At 30.2% G+C, this 15,691-nt stretch overlaps 1 protein-coding gene across 4 annotated transcripts in view; it reads left to right on the forward strand.

Annotated features, from left to right (window-relative positions):
• The window catches only part of LOC118187991 (uncharacterized), a 275,888-nt gene that overhangs the window by 209,436 nt on the left and 50,761 nt on the right, over positions 1–15,691 (forward strand). For all 4 annotated transcript variants that reach the window (XM_085814595.1, XM_085814593.1, XM_085814594.1 and 1 more), the window contains exons 19-24: positions 2,265–2,450; positions 2,678–2,849; positions 8,001–8,161; positions 8,727–8,843; positions 9,076–9,177; positions 9,272–9,370. In XM_085814595.1, coding sequence (XP_085670721.1) covers positions 2,265–2,450; positions 2,678–2,849; positions 8,001–8,161; positions 8,727–8,843; positions 9,076–9,177; positions 9,272–9,370 — 837 coding nt within the window. The remainder of the gene's footprint in view (positions 1–2,264; positions 2,451–2,677; positions 2,850–8,000; positions 8,162–8,726; positions 8,844–9,075; positions 9,178–9,271; positions 9,371–15,691) is intronic.

Here is a 15,691-nt window from a genome sequence, read left to right on the forward strand (position 1 = left end):
TAATAAAGTAAACAAATAATTAAGATTTTTTTTCTAAATTTTGATACCCTTTAGATCATAATTGTTCTTTATTTCATAAATTACGGTTTGATATTTTAAATTTTAGAATTTCTGCATGCCATCTTACGCGATTTAAACTGATGATCTGTAATCCGGAAAAATCGATAATCCGGAATCACCGAAGTCCCGACGAGTCCGGATTAACGACTTTTGGCTGTATTTACTTTTTGTATACATTCTGCATAACATTAACAAAATTCTTTTGAGATTCCTTTTTATCAAGAAGGAATAAAATGTTTCTCACATTTTTTAGTGCAAGGTCTGTACCTTTAAGCCCTTAATGTAGGCAGACATTTAATAGGTAGTGTTCTACCAGCTGTTTTCTTTTATACACTGACTTTTTGACATTTGAGAACAAAATGCAATATCTGTATTTCTAAAAAAATTATGTGTAGCATTATTGCTTGATTTTTGAATAATATTTTCAATTTCTTTACATTTGCAATGACTTCACATTTGTGCTTTGGAAAAAGTAAATTAAAGGCAATTTTTTATTGCTTACCTTCAAATGCCTCTATTTATTATTAAATTCCTACTATTAGCTCACACTCTCCCTATATCTTGTTCAAATTTTCAATCATTAATAAAATACTTTTTATTCATCCACTCAAATTCAAATACATTTTTTTTTAATTTGTAGTGGATGACACTTGATGTTAATACAGTTTTTTCCACACATTAAAATCAATTCCTACTTACTCCTGTTTATCGGAACTAAAGATATGCTGTTTTTTTAAATATATTATGAGATTTACCATGATCATTTATTGGGAATTTTCATGTGCTGTAAAAATTAATTTTATGATGACTTATAAATAATAGTACATGACTGTCATAAAAGAGATTGTAATATTTAACAAAAATAAGTGGCAACAGTAAGACAGAGTTCTAAAGATTTTTAAAGTGTAGGGAATTAAAGAATTGTAGTTTTATGGATTTGAATGAAGCGGATATAATGTCCCATTAATGTAGCGAAAATTCAATAGTAATATATCTAGGACAAAAACTCTTCACAGCAGGTCAATCATATGTCGCCTTGAGTCATGTGAAATCATTAGATGGAATATTAATTGAAGAACTGGGCTGCTCGAAACTTGTTGGAAAGGTTCCTTGCAATAATGAATCATTACAAGAGATGGATCGAATAAGAAATTATAGACCATCAGCTTTATAAATTATGAATGGAAAAATGTTAATAATGTTAATAAAAAGTAACTAACATTTTTCTTTGTTGTCCCAAGTAGGAAGTGACTTAACTTTTTTTATATTACTTGTTAGAAAATAATATTTCCATAATTACATCTTACTAATATCAGTTACTTGGAAAGAAACTGAAATATTAATGGTATATTTGTAATTTCTTTGTGAGCTGTAGTAACTGTTATGTAATATGTATGATTGCTGAAATTTAATGGAGTAAATAATTCAGTAATTTTTATCTTAATTTTCTTATATATTATGTGTTATAATTATATAATCGGTTAAACATTTCTGCTTTATAGTTGTTGGTATTGGAATAGCATATTAATTTATTTAATAGATGCAGATGAAGAAAATCTTGTCTTTATGAATCACAGCTATGAATTAAGTTTTGAATTGCACACAGATTAAGCAGATTAAGAATACATAAATTGTTATTCTAAGTGTAAATTGTATAATTTATATGTAGAAATTTCACTGTATTATTCAGCTGAAAAACCCCTGCTATTTACTCTCTCTGAAGCTTCAGTAAAAATAAAGGAATATTTAATAGGAAGACATATTTTATATAGTTTTTCAAATATTTGCCAAGTCTAATGTTGTAATAGGTCAGGTTATTTGATTAAAGCAAAGCATATCAGATCTATCTGTCTTAGGGAGTGGAAGTATCTTCATGGAAGACTTTCCAAGAAAAATTAGTTTGTATTCATATTAGTGGAGGTATCTTCATGGAAGACATTCCAAGAAAAATTAGTTTGTATTCATATTACACACAGTGAAAACCAGCAGAATTCTTATGCAGAAGCCCAAGTGCCAGGGTTTCAATGTGGGTTGAACTACCAGTGTTGAGTGATTTAATTGCTTGGCTGCTGTTGAACTAATGTCATAGTAATAAAACAGTTACATATTTTTATCAGTACTTCTTTTTATTGGAATAATGCAGATTTATTTATATGTTTATTGATTCATTTTATGCACAAAAGGTAAAAATTTCTGTTTTTTAGAATACCCCTTCACGTATTGGTGGCATCACATTCCGTATATTAGCTGAAGAAAATCTTGAGCGATATCGTATTGCTTACAGTGACAGAGATTGTGATAATATTGTTCTAAGAAATCCAGGAAATTACCATTGGAGAAGTGGTGGTGAAAAACATATAAATGACCCTTTGGCTATTGCTAACTTACAAGTTAGTGTTTTGCACTTATCTGATTGCATAATTAAAATATTTCAGTATTTTTATCATTGCTTTAAGTTTACCATTAAGAGCATATCTTTAAGCAAAATATAATATGAGCATTTTTTTTATGTAATGTTATATTTTGACTACAGAAAAATACTCTTATGACACATTTTTATTAATTATAAAATTTTCATTACAAATAATAATCTAATAAAACAACAACTTATTTTTAGGATGCTGCACGGGCTAATAATAAAAATGCATATGCAAAATTTGTGGAAACTACAATGGAAAATGTTAGAGCATGTACTCTTAGGGGACAGTTTGAACTTGCCAAGGTTCCAGAGCCTATAGATATATGTGAAGTAGAAGAGGCAAAAGAAATTGTAAAGAGGTTTGCAACAGGTGATACATTAAATGATTTGATTATTAAAATACAGAGCATTAGAATCTATTTTTTCTTATTTCTTGAAATACTAACGGCAAAATTCAAGTTATTGAATTCTGTCTTATCAGTATGAAAAATATATTTGCTTATACAGTACAAAGTTCATAATCAGGACGTCCATTATCCGGAATGATCTATAATCCAGATCTCAAAGCCACAAACTTACGCATGTGCGTAATGCCTTTACGCACGCGCATCTGCTACTCATACACGTAAAGCCAGTAAAGCATTTACACATGCGTGCTTCCGATAGTGAAGAAAGTGAGAGAGAGGTTATTGAAAACGAAAAAAAAAAAATAGATTGACTAGTTAGTCGGTATTTTCAATGCAGCAATTACAGGATTTGAACAGTGGAACTTTGTAATTGAACAAGAAAGTATGTCTGTTTATAGAAGAGAGAATTAAGTAGAAAGTATTAGCACAAAAAACGAAGTAACTTAAAGAACTTACATTGAAAGAAATGTTTAATAAAGTAAACAAATAAATATTAAGCTTTTTTCTTGTAAATTTTGATACCCTTTAGATCATAATTGCTCTTTATTTCATAAATTACGGTTTCATATTTTTAATTGTATAATTTCTGCATGCCATCTTACCAGATTTAAATTGATGGTCTATAATCCGGAAAAACCTCTAATCCAGAATCCCCGAAGTCCGGATTACGGACTTTGTACTGTATAGTAATATACATACTTGGGGTTTTACAGAGTATAGCTGTGTCTGTACGAGTCTTGTTTACATTTTCCCCATTCTAATTTTTATACTAAATCTGAATTGTTTGTATATAACTATAAAAATATGTTTACGTCTAAGAATTATTAATCAGGATTTTTCAGTACAAAACAGTTATGTTTTTAAATAAACAGAAGGAAAGTGTCATTCAAAAAAAAAGGATAAATGATAGGGAAATATTTTGTTTTGTCTGGCTAATTTTAATGCAAAGCTGTCGAGGGCTATGTGCCTAAGAGGAATGCCTTTGTGGAGGATTTTCTAAGGGAAACTGACTCTGGGAAATATTTTGGCGAAATAAAGAATTCTCTTGTAAAAATACATTGAAATACTTTTTTTGGGGGAGGGGTGTATTCACCAGCAAAATTACTGTCAAAGTGATTTTTATTTTCTTTGGAAGACAAAATAAATATTTTGTTCACAAAAGTCCTAACATTCAATAATTATGCCATTAAATATATACTATATAACTTTGCTAACAGTTAACAAAAAGTGTTTAAGTTAAAATTTTGGATTTTCATAACTAAGTTTTTCATTTTTGATACCAGAAAAATTTCTACAGATTTTTTTAATAATATACTTTCATTAATTATGAACAGTCCTTCACAAAGTGCATTTGAGTTGGAACACAGTGGAAAGCTGTGAACAATTATATATCTTAACCATGTAAATTCAAAATTAATTTGAAAAGGCAGTGACTGTGTGCTCGAAAGTATGGATTTATCTAAAATGTATAGTTTGCAGGAACTCATAATCCATATTATGTGTAGAAAGATAGTGCTGGTGTGTGAGTGGAAAATGCTAAATATAATAAAATGTATTTTAAAATCAAATATGATTAGAAAATGGTGGTATAGGGTTAGAAATATGGTGTATTTTTTAAAAATTAACTTTTATATTTATATAAGAAAAATGCCTTTTATATTTACTGTGCTGAATTTTCTCAAAATCAAGATTTTGTTTATTTATATACATATGATAATGAGTGCAAATCACAGGCAGTCAAATATTAAGTAGTTACCTGAATTCTTCTATGTAAAAAAGTTAAAAATAAAATTGACACTTTTGAAATTGATACCTTTATGTGTAAAAATAGACATTTATAAAAGGACTACAGAATAGCAAATTCAGTAAATTTACATAAATGAAATTAAAATGAATTTTGCTTCTTTAAAAATTTTCATCTTCTTTGAATTTATAATAGTGAGCTTCTGAAGTTCTTTTAAGTTTTAAGTAATATTGAAATGAACAAGAGCATTCTTTAATATTATCTATAATGTGCTCTATTTTTTATGATTTGCTCTTTTGCTCCAATGAAATTCTTGTTTTGTATTTATTAAAAGACTGTTTTAAGTAATTTGCATTTTAAAGAGATAAAAGTTTTATTATTAAAATAAAAGAAATTAGTTTCAGGAAGCTATTTAGAAATATATAGCTTGTGTACAGACAGTGAGATAACTGATCAGTAATTCATATACTATGAGAAATATTGTTATAGTTAACTAATTATTTTTATACTATGAGATAAGCTAATACAAAACAGAAATGTTGCAACAAATTTTCATCTTCATTGAATTTACTTCATCCAGTAGACTGTTACTGCATTTCTGTATAGGATAAGTAACGCAGTGGGTAAAAAAAAAGTATTGGCAGTTACCTATAACTGATCATATTAGCTAGCAAAGGAAATGCTTGACAATTTTAGCTGGACATAATGAACACAGGAGACAATAAAGACACAAATCTAATGAAACTTTCATTTTAATATGCCTCTTACACAAAATATACAACAAAAGCGTAAATTTGCATGTCAAAAAAAGTATTGACAAGATCATACGGCAAAATGGGGAACAAAATTCAATACTTTGTATTCATACCTTTTGCATGTATAAGAGCTTGTAATCTGTTTCTCAAACGAAAGTTCTGGTTGTTGAAAAAGTCCTGTTGGGAAAAACCAAAGTCCTGTTAGGAATTTTGTGCCATTCTTGCAGGAGTATATGCTTAAGTTCATCTTTACATGACATTTTATATTTCCTGACTTCTAGGTTCAATTTAAGCCATAAATTTTCAATTGAATTTATGTCAGGCTATTAACTGTCATCTTTAACTGGCAAAGAGCATTATAGAGTAACTATTGTGAGATGAGGTTCATTGTATCTTTAGAGTCATTGTCCTGTTGAAACACGAATGATGTTCCTAAACAAGTTTTTGGGACACTGAATTTCATATTATGGTGCAATATGTCAATGTACGTGCATGCTGTCATAATACCATTAATGAAGCACAGGTTACCAATTCTGTTTGTGCCATACTGCCCCAAACTACGATGCTCCCTCTAACATGTTTTACAGTTGGTGTTAAATGTTGTTTTCCTAGTTCGGTGATAGGCATTCTCCACACATATTGTCGTCCATCACACTCAAAAATGTTAAACTTCAATTTGTTGGACAAAATAACAGTGTTCCAAAATTCTTCTGATAAATTAAAATGAGATTTTGCAAAATCTAATCCCTTTTTCCTGTTTATTTCTGAAATGAAAGGTTTCTTTCTAGCTTCCTTTCCATAATAACTTCCTCCATGTCAGACATTTTTGATGCCGTCCACTTCTAATCTTATTTTCCGTCGATCCTGTCTCTGTTAGAACTTTTTTACAACACTTCTAACAAATAAACTTATGTTCAACTGTATTCCTATAGCATGATAAGTTAAACTCTCATTTCTGAGCTGAATAATTATGTTTTTAACATTAACATCCAACTCCTTCAACTTCGAAGCCATTTTATTACATTATTAGCAAAAAAACATTTTAAAAGGTTTGAAGTAGCACTGCAGACTTTATACTAATAGGGTTTCTTATCAGTCTAAACACGTGACCTCTACATAACAAAATTTGCATAGCAGTTAGAACTTTGACATGCAAATTTACGTTTTTGTTGTATATCTTTTGTAAAATGCATATTAAATTGAAAATTTCATTAGATTTGATGTGTTTATTACCTCTTATGTTTGTTATATCCAGCTAAAATCATCAAGCATTTCCTTTGTTAGGTAATATGATCAATTATATGCAATTGCCAATACTTTTTTTTACCCACTGTATATGCTTTTCCATCATATGGCTGAGCTTCCCAAATTGAATTTACTAATAAAATTAATTGCGTTATCCTATTTGGAATGTTTTATGGATTATTGAAATAAATGTTATTGCATAAATTTCTTATTTATTTTCAATTAATATATACAGTCAAAAGTCGTTAATCCGGACTCATCGGGACTTCGGTGATTCCGGATTATCGATTTTTCCAGATTATAGATCATCAGTAAATCTGGTAAGATGGCATGCAGAAATTATAAAATTAAAAATATGAAACCATAATTTATGAAATAAAGAACAATTATGATCTAAAGGGTATCAAAATTTACAAAAAAAAGCTTAATATTTATTTGTTTACTTTATTAAACATTTCTTTCAATGTAAGTTGTTTTAAGTTGCTTCATTTTTTTATGTGATAATACATTCTCTTTAATTCTTTCTTGTTCATTTACAAAGTTCCGCTGTTCAAGTCCTATAATTGCTGTGTCGAGAATACTAACTAATTTGTCAATCGAAATTTTTTCGTTTTCAATAACTTCTGTCATTTTCTTTGCTATCGGAAGCGAATTATAATGACAAGGAATTTGATTTAAATCATATCAAAGACGGAGTATATTGAGATGAAATACTACATTTAGTAAGGAATTATAAGCCAAATAAAATAAAAAATCTGCCCTGAAGATAAGGATGGTGCTGACAGATCAACTTTCAATTCATTGCGCACCGGCCGCAGCGTTAAAGATAAACAAACGTTAAAGTTTAGATAAAAAATGGATATGCCTTTATCCATTTTTTGCAGCAATTCCACTTTTTGTTTAATGGACTTCGAAACATACTTTTGCTTTGTAGATTCTTTACATATTAGTAAATATATATCAGAAATTCTATTTGACATAATCGAAAGTTCAAGCTTACTTTTATAAAATTGCTCTAAAAGTCTGCAAAAAATAATAAGCCGGATCCAATTTGAAGATTAAGGAACAGCACAATCTGCAACATTAACTGAATTAGATAATTTTAGCTTAGCTTATACCCTCCGTTATACATTAAACACACATTTGTAAACGTATTTTGCGCACACGCAGACGCATATTCGCAGCCGTAAAGGTCTTACGCAACGCATGCGCAGAAAGTTTGTTGCTTTGAGGTCCGGATTATAGATCATTCCGGATTATGGGTGTCCGAATTAACGAATTTTGACTGTATTTTATATTTTTAACTGTGACTTAAAGAAAGAACCTTATAGCATGAAATAAAGACTACATTGTACAAAAATAATTTTCAGGTGCCATGAGTTTTGGCAGCATATCGCTAGAAGCCCATAAAACTCTTGCTATGGCAATGAACAGAGTGGGTGGTAAATCAAATACTGGAGAAGGTGGTGAAGACCCTGACCGATATGTTATTACAGATCCAAATAATAATGTGAGATCTGCTATTAAGCAAGTAAGTTTTTCTATTTCTCTTAATATTAGGAAAATATTTCACTCCATTTTTTATACATAATATTGGGAACTATGCGAGAGATAAATATTAAAAATATATGAAAATATCAGATTTCAGATTCAATTCTGAAGTTAGAATAAAATTCTCGAAATGAGTTCTACTAACTAAAAATTCTTATGAAATCTGAGAACTTTGATTATATGATACTGTGTAATAGTTTTGCTTAGACTGGAATTTCAAACATATGAGAACAAATATAAAAAGTGCTGAAAATAAGAATTTTTAGCCCATTTAAAATTAAAGTGTATATTTGAGGCACAAATATAAAAAACAAAACTTTAAATATTTTCAAATTTTTTTGGGTAAAATTTATGCAGCATAATATTCAAGATGAACACTTATTGGTAATTATAAACATTTTCTGTATACATTACTTATCTCATTTAGCTTGCTTATCTACAGCTCCTTTAAGTGATAAGAATTACAACTTTTAAAAGGAAATATACGAGTGTTGAATTTTTATAGCATAGCATTAGAAAATTCATAATAATTATTTATTTTACAGGTAGCATCTGGACGTTTTGGGGTAACCATAGAATACTTAACAAATGCTGATGAACTTCAGATTAAAATGGCACAAGGAGCTAAGCCTGGGGAAGGGGGAGAACTTCCTGGATATAAGGTAAATACTTCTAAACATAAATATTTACTATTTATTATCTGTTTGTAAATTTAACTACTATAGCTTACTGCTGATCTTGTTGCTGCTGAAAGAAAAAAAAGTAAAAAAAAAAAAAAAAAAAAAATTTGTGAAGCATACTTCAATGAATATTGACTACATTGTAATAAAATCCCTGCAGCATTAATTATTAACCTGTTTAATTTAATAACTTATCTTTCAATTTTTCTGCTAGGTATCAAAATATATTGCAAAAACAAGGCATTCCATTCCAGGGGTGGGTCTGATCAGTCCTCCTCCTCATCATGATATCTATTCCATTGAGGATTTAGCTGAAGTATGTTAAAAGAAATTACATATTTTAAAATAGCAATTTTTGTTGTAATACATTATTTGAAAAAAAATTAATGTGTATATTTAATTTTCTTTAGCTCATTTATGATTTAAAATGTGCCAATCCATCAGCCAGAATTTCTGTCAAACTAGTATCAGAAGTTGGAGTAGGCGTTGTAGCATCTGGTGTTGCCAAGGTGTGTATAATTTTTAATTACTTTTAAAATGTTATAAATATTAACTGCTGTATGATCCAAATCATAAAAATTAATTGCTGCAGTATTCTTAAATGATGCAATTAATATAGTTGGTTATTATTCATTTTTGACAGCGTAGAATACTAGGTTTCAGTTATTTGCACTTTCAGATAAGTGTGTACTAAATAATAAAGACTGCTCCTACAATTGAAGCATCAAAATGTGAAACAAATTTTACACTGTGCAAAGAATATTAAAAGCATTTGTTGCTTATGACTGAATGTTCATAAATTATTTCATGTTATAAATTATTATTAGAAGATTTTAAAATGATTTTTTACCAAAATGTCACCCAGATGGAAAGGTGGTTCTGACTGCCTTATGGAAGGTTCGAATTCCAGAAAAGGCATGGATGTAAATTGTCTGTCCCTTCATAGGATGTAATAGTAGCCACCTATTAGGTGCCTGCATAATAGAATGAGCATCACTTCTGGGCTTAGTAGTGGCCAAAGCTTAAAATGGCTATTGCCCACCATATATATATATATATATATATATATATATATATACACCGGGTGGCATAATTAAACTGATAGTGCTCAGTGTTCTGTAGCGTGATCTATTTGCAAGAATGATGCCACATTTTGTAGGAAGATTAAACAAGACGGGGAACGAAGGATTCCACGGAAAAACAAATTAGTTCCAAAAGTCACCGCTAGGGGAATATTTGGCGCTGTGTAATAGAAAATAGAGTGTTAACAAATGCAAATCAATACAGAAATTACCTTTTATTTTGTATTCAAATGAGGTTCAATGTGGCTGCCGTTGTTGTGGACCACATATTGCATTCTGTGCACAGTATGCACAACAGCAGAAAGTAATGTCTGCAGAAAACTCCCGTACAGTCCGTGATATGTCATCCTTCAATGTAGCCAGGTCCTTGACCACTCCTTGATAGACCTTGGACTTAAGGTAACCGCATAGCCAAAAGTCGCAGGGGGTAAGATCAGGCGACCAAGGTGCCCAAGCAGTTGGAAAATAGCAGCTAATGACTCTTTTTGTTATAGCATCTGTTGCACCCATACAGCAACGTGTGGAGGGGCTCCATCTTGCAAGAAAATGATTTCGCTCAGGCATTGTCTTTGCTGAAGTGCCGGGATGACAAAGCTGTTCAACAGGTGGCGATATTTCTCTCCAGTAACAGAACAAGTTTCCGGTCCTGTCAGCGTAATGTTCTCATAGAAGAATGGACCTATGATAAATTCCGCTGTGACTGCATGTGGGGGTTTGTCATACCAAATTTGGCAGTTCTGGGTATTCACAGTTCCATTCAGGTAAAAGTGGGCCTCGTCTCCCCATAAGATTTTCCACGGCCAAGCATCATCCACCTCCTTTCTGGCAAGAAAGGTGAGAGCAAAAGTCAATTGCTTATCATGGTCGGGTTACAGTAATTCCTGTACACGGCTGATCTTGTACAGATAGAAGTTGATAATCTTTCGTAAGATTTTCCATACCATACTGTAAGGCATATCCATATTCCGAGCTACTCCACGAGTGCTAGAGGTGGCAGCAATATTGTCTGGTCCTCTGTCGACAATCGCCATGGCAACTGCTTTGATTGTATCCTGTGGTACAGGCTTTCGTCCTCTGCCTGACTGAACCTTCAGAGAACCTGTTTTCTCAAATGTCGCAACCATTGCTTTTAGCCCATTAACTGACACAGAACCGTTACCTTTACACATTTTTTTGTGCGTTCTAAAAGCACGAAGAGCGGCTGACGCGTTGCACTGGTTGAGGTAAAAGAATTTGACCAGTAATGCACGCTTAACTAAAAGAGACATTACACATAAACTTTCAATCCAATTGATTCGAAACATAACACATTGCCTTTTAAAACCCAAGCAGCTGGCACTGTGTGAATAGATGTAGCGTGAAATTTGAAGAAAGAACTTCTTCTTCTGCTCAGCATACATGATATTGCAGATCGCCAGATTTTATCGGTGTTTATGTAGATTTTACGCTATTTTAAAAGTGTTGTCATATTGCACTTGAACTAAATTAGAAAATGTGCATAATAAAAGGTAATTTTATTCCGTGTTAATTTGAATTTGTTAACACTCTATTTTCTATTCATTTGAATTGAATGCACAAGTCAATGAAAAATGGACAAAATTTATTATTATCACAACAAATATGCTTAAATTTCCTCAAATTATCATGCAATATTACAATATCTTACAGTAGTTATCTTTTAACTACTCAAACGTTCAATAGAACTTAATTCAAAACAGCTAAAGAAAGCTAATCCGTGAATTTGCTACATTCAACAAGAGCAGTTTTCTAAACAAACTCTTAAAACAGCAACAAGCTAACTAAAATAACTGACTAACTACGAACTGAGAGGTTTTCCTCCTTTTATAAGATTTTAAATTGTGCGTGATAATTTTCTGGAACTTTCTCTAAATCAAAAAGAAATTTTATTTATTAAATGTTAAATGCACGTGTTCTTGTATTTTAATCTTCTGGCTTAGCTTTCTTTTAATATTCATCACACGCTGCACTGCACAGGGAATAAAACAATTTAATTTATAATTCAACTAACATTAGCTATTTAAATACCAAATCCGTAACAGTATAAATTTAAAGTAGATTTATTCAAAATTAAATTCAGGCTCTATGATCAGGGTAGCATTGTCAGTTGTAGCAAAAATATTGAGTGCGTCATGTTGAGCTTCTGGGTGGTTTAATTTCTATCCATTTATTGTGTTTAGTTGCTTTTGGTTTGTGTTATTTCCTTTTGAAACTCGAAGCATTCTTCTATCAATTTTGAAGTAACAAAATCTTTCAAATCACACTTATCGACTTAAAAGGTTACTTTTGCTTACCAAAGTCTATATTAATATTTACTGTCAGTTTGAAGCTTTTAAAATCATTTTATACTTCAGAAAAGTTTCCTTGAAATTTCATTTCTCAACGAGATCATTTAGTGTACTATCTATATCTCCAATTTTGAATATCTTACTTTTATATTGCAGTTGTTTCAGATATCTTATGAAGAGCTACACCTAGTTATCTTATTTATCAGTGATAGCTGTAACAAAATGCATCAAATTTTTTGCATAGTAAACATTAATCTTTGATCACATACTTCTAACAATGCCATATTTATGTGCAGAAATACCTGTCTTGCATAACGCAATATTTTACTGAAGCAGATGTTTTATGCCATCTTAATTTTCCATTTCATGGCAGCTGCTGAAAGATTTTAAACTAAAATTAAGATTAAAATCAAATAATTAAAGTTAAATTAAGTTTCTAATAATCAGATGTATTAATAAATAATCCAATAATCAGAATTGTTTGATTTTTCTAAATGTGATATGTCATCTAGAAGTTGGCAATAATTTTTAAAATTTTACACCAAATTAATATTTTTCAAGTGTATCATTGTATATAAATTTTACAGTGAATACAGTCAAAAGTTGTTAATCCGGACTCGTCGGGACTTCGGCGATTCCGGATTATCGATTTTTCTGGATTATAGATCATCAGTTTAAATCTGGTAAGATGGCATGCAGAAATCACAAAATTAGGAATACGAAACCGTAATTTATGAAATAAAGAAATAATTATAAGATCATAATCTTATAATCTTTAGATCATAATTATCTATGATCTTTAGATCATAACCGTAATTTATGATCTAAAGGGTATCAAAATTTACAAAAAGAAAAAGCTTAATATTTATTTGTTTACTTTATTAAACATTTCTTTCAATGTAAGTTGTTTAAGTTGCTTCGTTTCATGTGATAATACTTTCTCTTTAATTCTATTAAACAGACATAATTTCTTGTTTAGTTACAATCGCCATGGCAACTGCTTCGATTGTATCCTGTGGTACAGGCTTTCGTCCTCTGCCTGACTGAACCTTCAGAGAACCTGTTTTCTCAAAAAGTTCCGCTGTTCAAGTCCTATAATTGCTGTGTCGAGAACACCGACTAATTTGTCAATCGAAATTTTTTCGTTTTCAATAACCTCTGTGTCACTTTCTTCACTATCGGAAGCAAATTATAATGATGAGAAACTTGATTTAAATCATATCAAAGACGGAGTACATCGAGAGGAAAAACTACATTTAGTAAGGAATTATAAGCCAAATAAAATAAAAACATCTGCCCTGAAGATAAGGATACTGCTGACATATCAACTTCCAATTCATTGCGTGCCGCAGCGTTTCCCCCCCCCCAGCCGCAGAGCAGCATGAAATTGATAAACAGATTTCGGAATGGTTAAGAAACAAAGGAAATGCCTTTATCCATTTTTTGCAGCAATTCCACTTTTTGTTTAATGGACTTCGAAACATACTTTCACTTTGTAGATCCTTTACATATTAGTAAATATATATCGGAAATGCTATTTGACATAATCAAAAATTCAAGCTTACTTTTATAAAATTGCTCTAACAGTCTGCAAAAAATAATAAGCCGGATCCAATTCGAAGATTGAGGAACAACGCAATCTGCAACATTAACTGAATTAGATAATTTTAGCTTAGTTTATACCATACATTATATATTAAACGCGCATGTGTAAACGTATTATGCGAATGCGCTCACACATATTCACAGCCGTAAAGGTCTTAACCGCACGCTTAAACGCCTATGTGCATGTGTCAAAGCAACGCATGCACAGAAAGTTTGTAGCTTTGATGTCCAGATTATAGATCATTCCGGATTATGGGTGTCCGAATTAACGACTTTTGACTGTATTATAAGATTTTTTTTGTTGGAATGAGGGATGATGAAGCATGTTTTTCATGCAAAATTATTTCAATGCACTTAATTTTTCCTCATTTTGACTGTCTGCTGCCTGCTAATAGGCAGTACCTGCTAATAAACATTGTAAATAGTGTTTAGTTCATTGCAGCTTCTGTTTCTAAATATTAGACAAGCTGAGTTTTTGTAGTTTTTCCATGTGCAATGTAAATATGAGGCAATTTCCCTCAGAATCACCTCCTCAGAGTCATCCTTCCTCATAGAAGACAGCCCTAGTATGTTTAGACATAATAACCATTTTGTCATACAACTGAATAATCCAATCAAATTCTTATTCTGAATGCTACAATGCTTTTGCAGGAGAATGCCTGTTGATTGGAATTGGTTCAAGCTGACGTGTTAAAAAACAGTGGCTAATTGGTACCTTGTTACTGTAATAATCCTCAACTTACATATTTCTAGTACATAGCAAGTGAGAATAACTGAAGCTTTAAAACTTTTTTTGGGGGGGGAGGGGGGGAATAAATAAATAAATAAATAAATAAATAAAATAAATAAAAAATAAATAAATAAATAAAAAAATAAAATAAATAAAAAATAAAAAATAAATAGATAAACAAATAATGAAAAAGTAAAATAGAAAACTGGGGTTTTATTATAAATATGAGGCTAAATTAAATTGTGTATATTCTTCTGTACCTGTTGAGGTATTTAAAATGTTTAAAATAACTATTTTAACATTATTGCATTGATAAATAAATTGATGATATATTTGCAATCTTTCTAAAATTGTTTTGTGTTGGAAAGAGAAAAAAATACACTTTTTTTTTTTTTTTTTTTTTTTTTTAAAGTATAAAAATGTATAATTTTATCTTATTTCCAATTAAAGAAAATATTTTACTGTTTCATATTTGTTAAGTGAGTGCTGTTTGTTTTATGTATTGATATGCAAATAAAATTATTATTTATGCAGATTTTTTTTAACGCAAAAGTGAATTTTTTTTACAAAAATAGCAGAATTTTTGTTTAACTTTTTAATTTAAAAATATTCAGTATGTATTTATTGTAAAATGCATACTGATATTTGTAAAATTGTTATTTATGCAGGTTTCTTAAAGCAAAAGTTACTTTTTTTTTCCACAAAAATAGAATTTTTTTTAAACTTTTTTTTTAATTTAAAAATATTCAGTGTGTATTTGGGCATCCTGTTTACAAAAATTAACAAACTGTTAAATGCAAAATATGTAATTATCTTAATATCATGCTATTTATATCATAACCTTTAATTTATAAATTCAATAATGTTGCTGTTATTGCAGTGGTACTGGTTCTTAGTATAAAGTAGTATTTCTGCCTACTAGTTGATAGAAAAACACATAATTAATCCAATTTTTTTATTGATTTAGCATTATTATTGGTTTTAATTTGTTATGCAAAGACTTGCCTATTTCTATATGGTGCTAGAAGAAATAAAATTCATAGAAACCCGGAGGATGTTTAAGTTATATAATTTTATTTTGTAATTTGGAACACAAGTTTCAAATAA

The sequence above is a fragment of the Stegodyphus dumicola genome, chromosome 4 (genome assembly GCF_044657685.1).
Source record: "Stegodyphus dumicola isolate Sdum_Otavi_A_Nest chromosome 4, ASM4465768v1".
NCBI lineage: Eukaryota > Metazoa > Arthropoda > Arachnida > Araneae > Eresidae > Stegodyphus > Stegodyphus dumicola.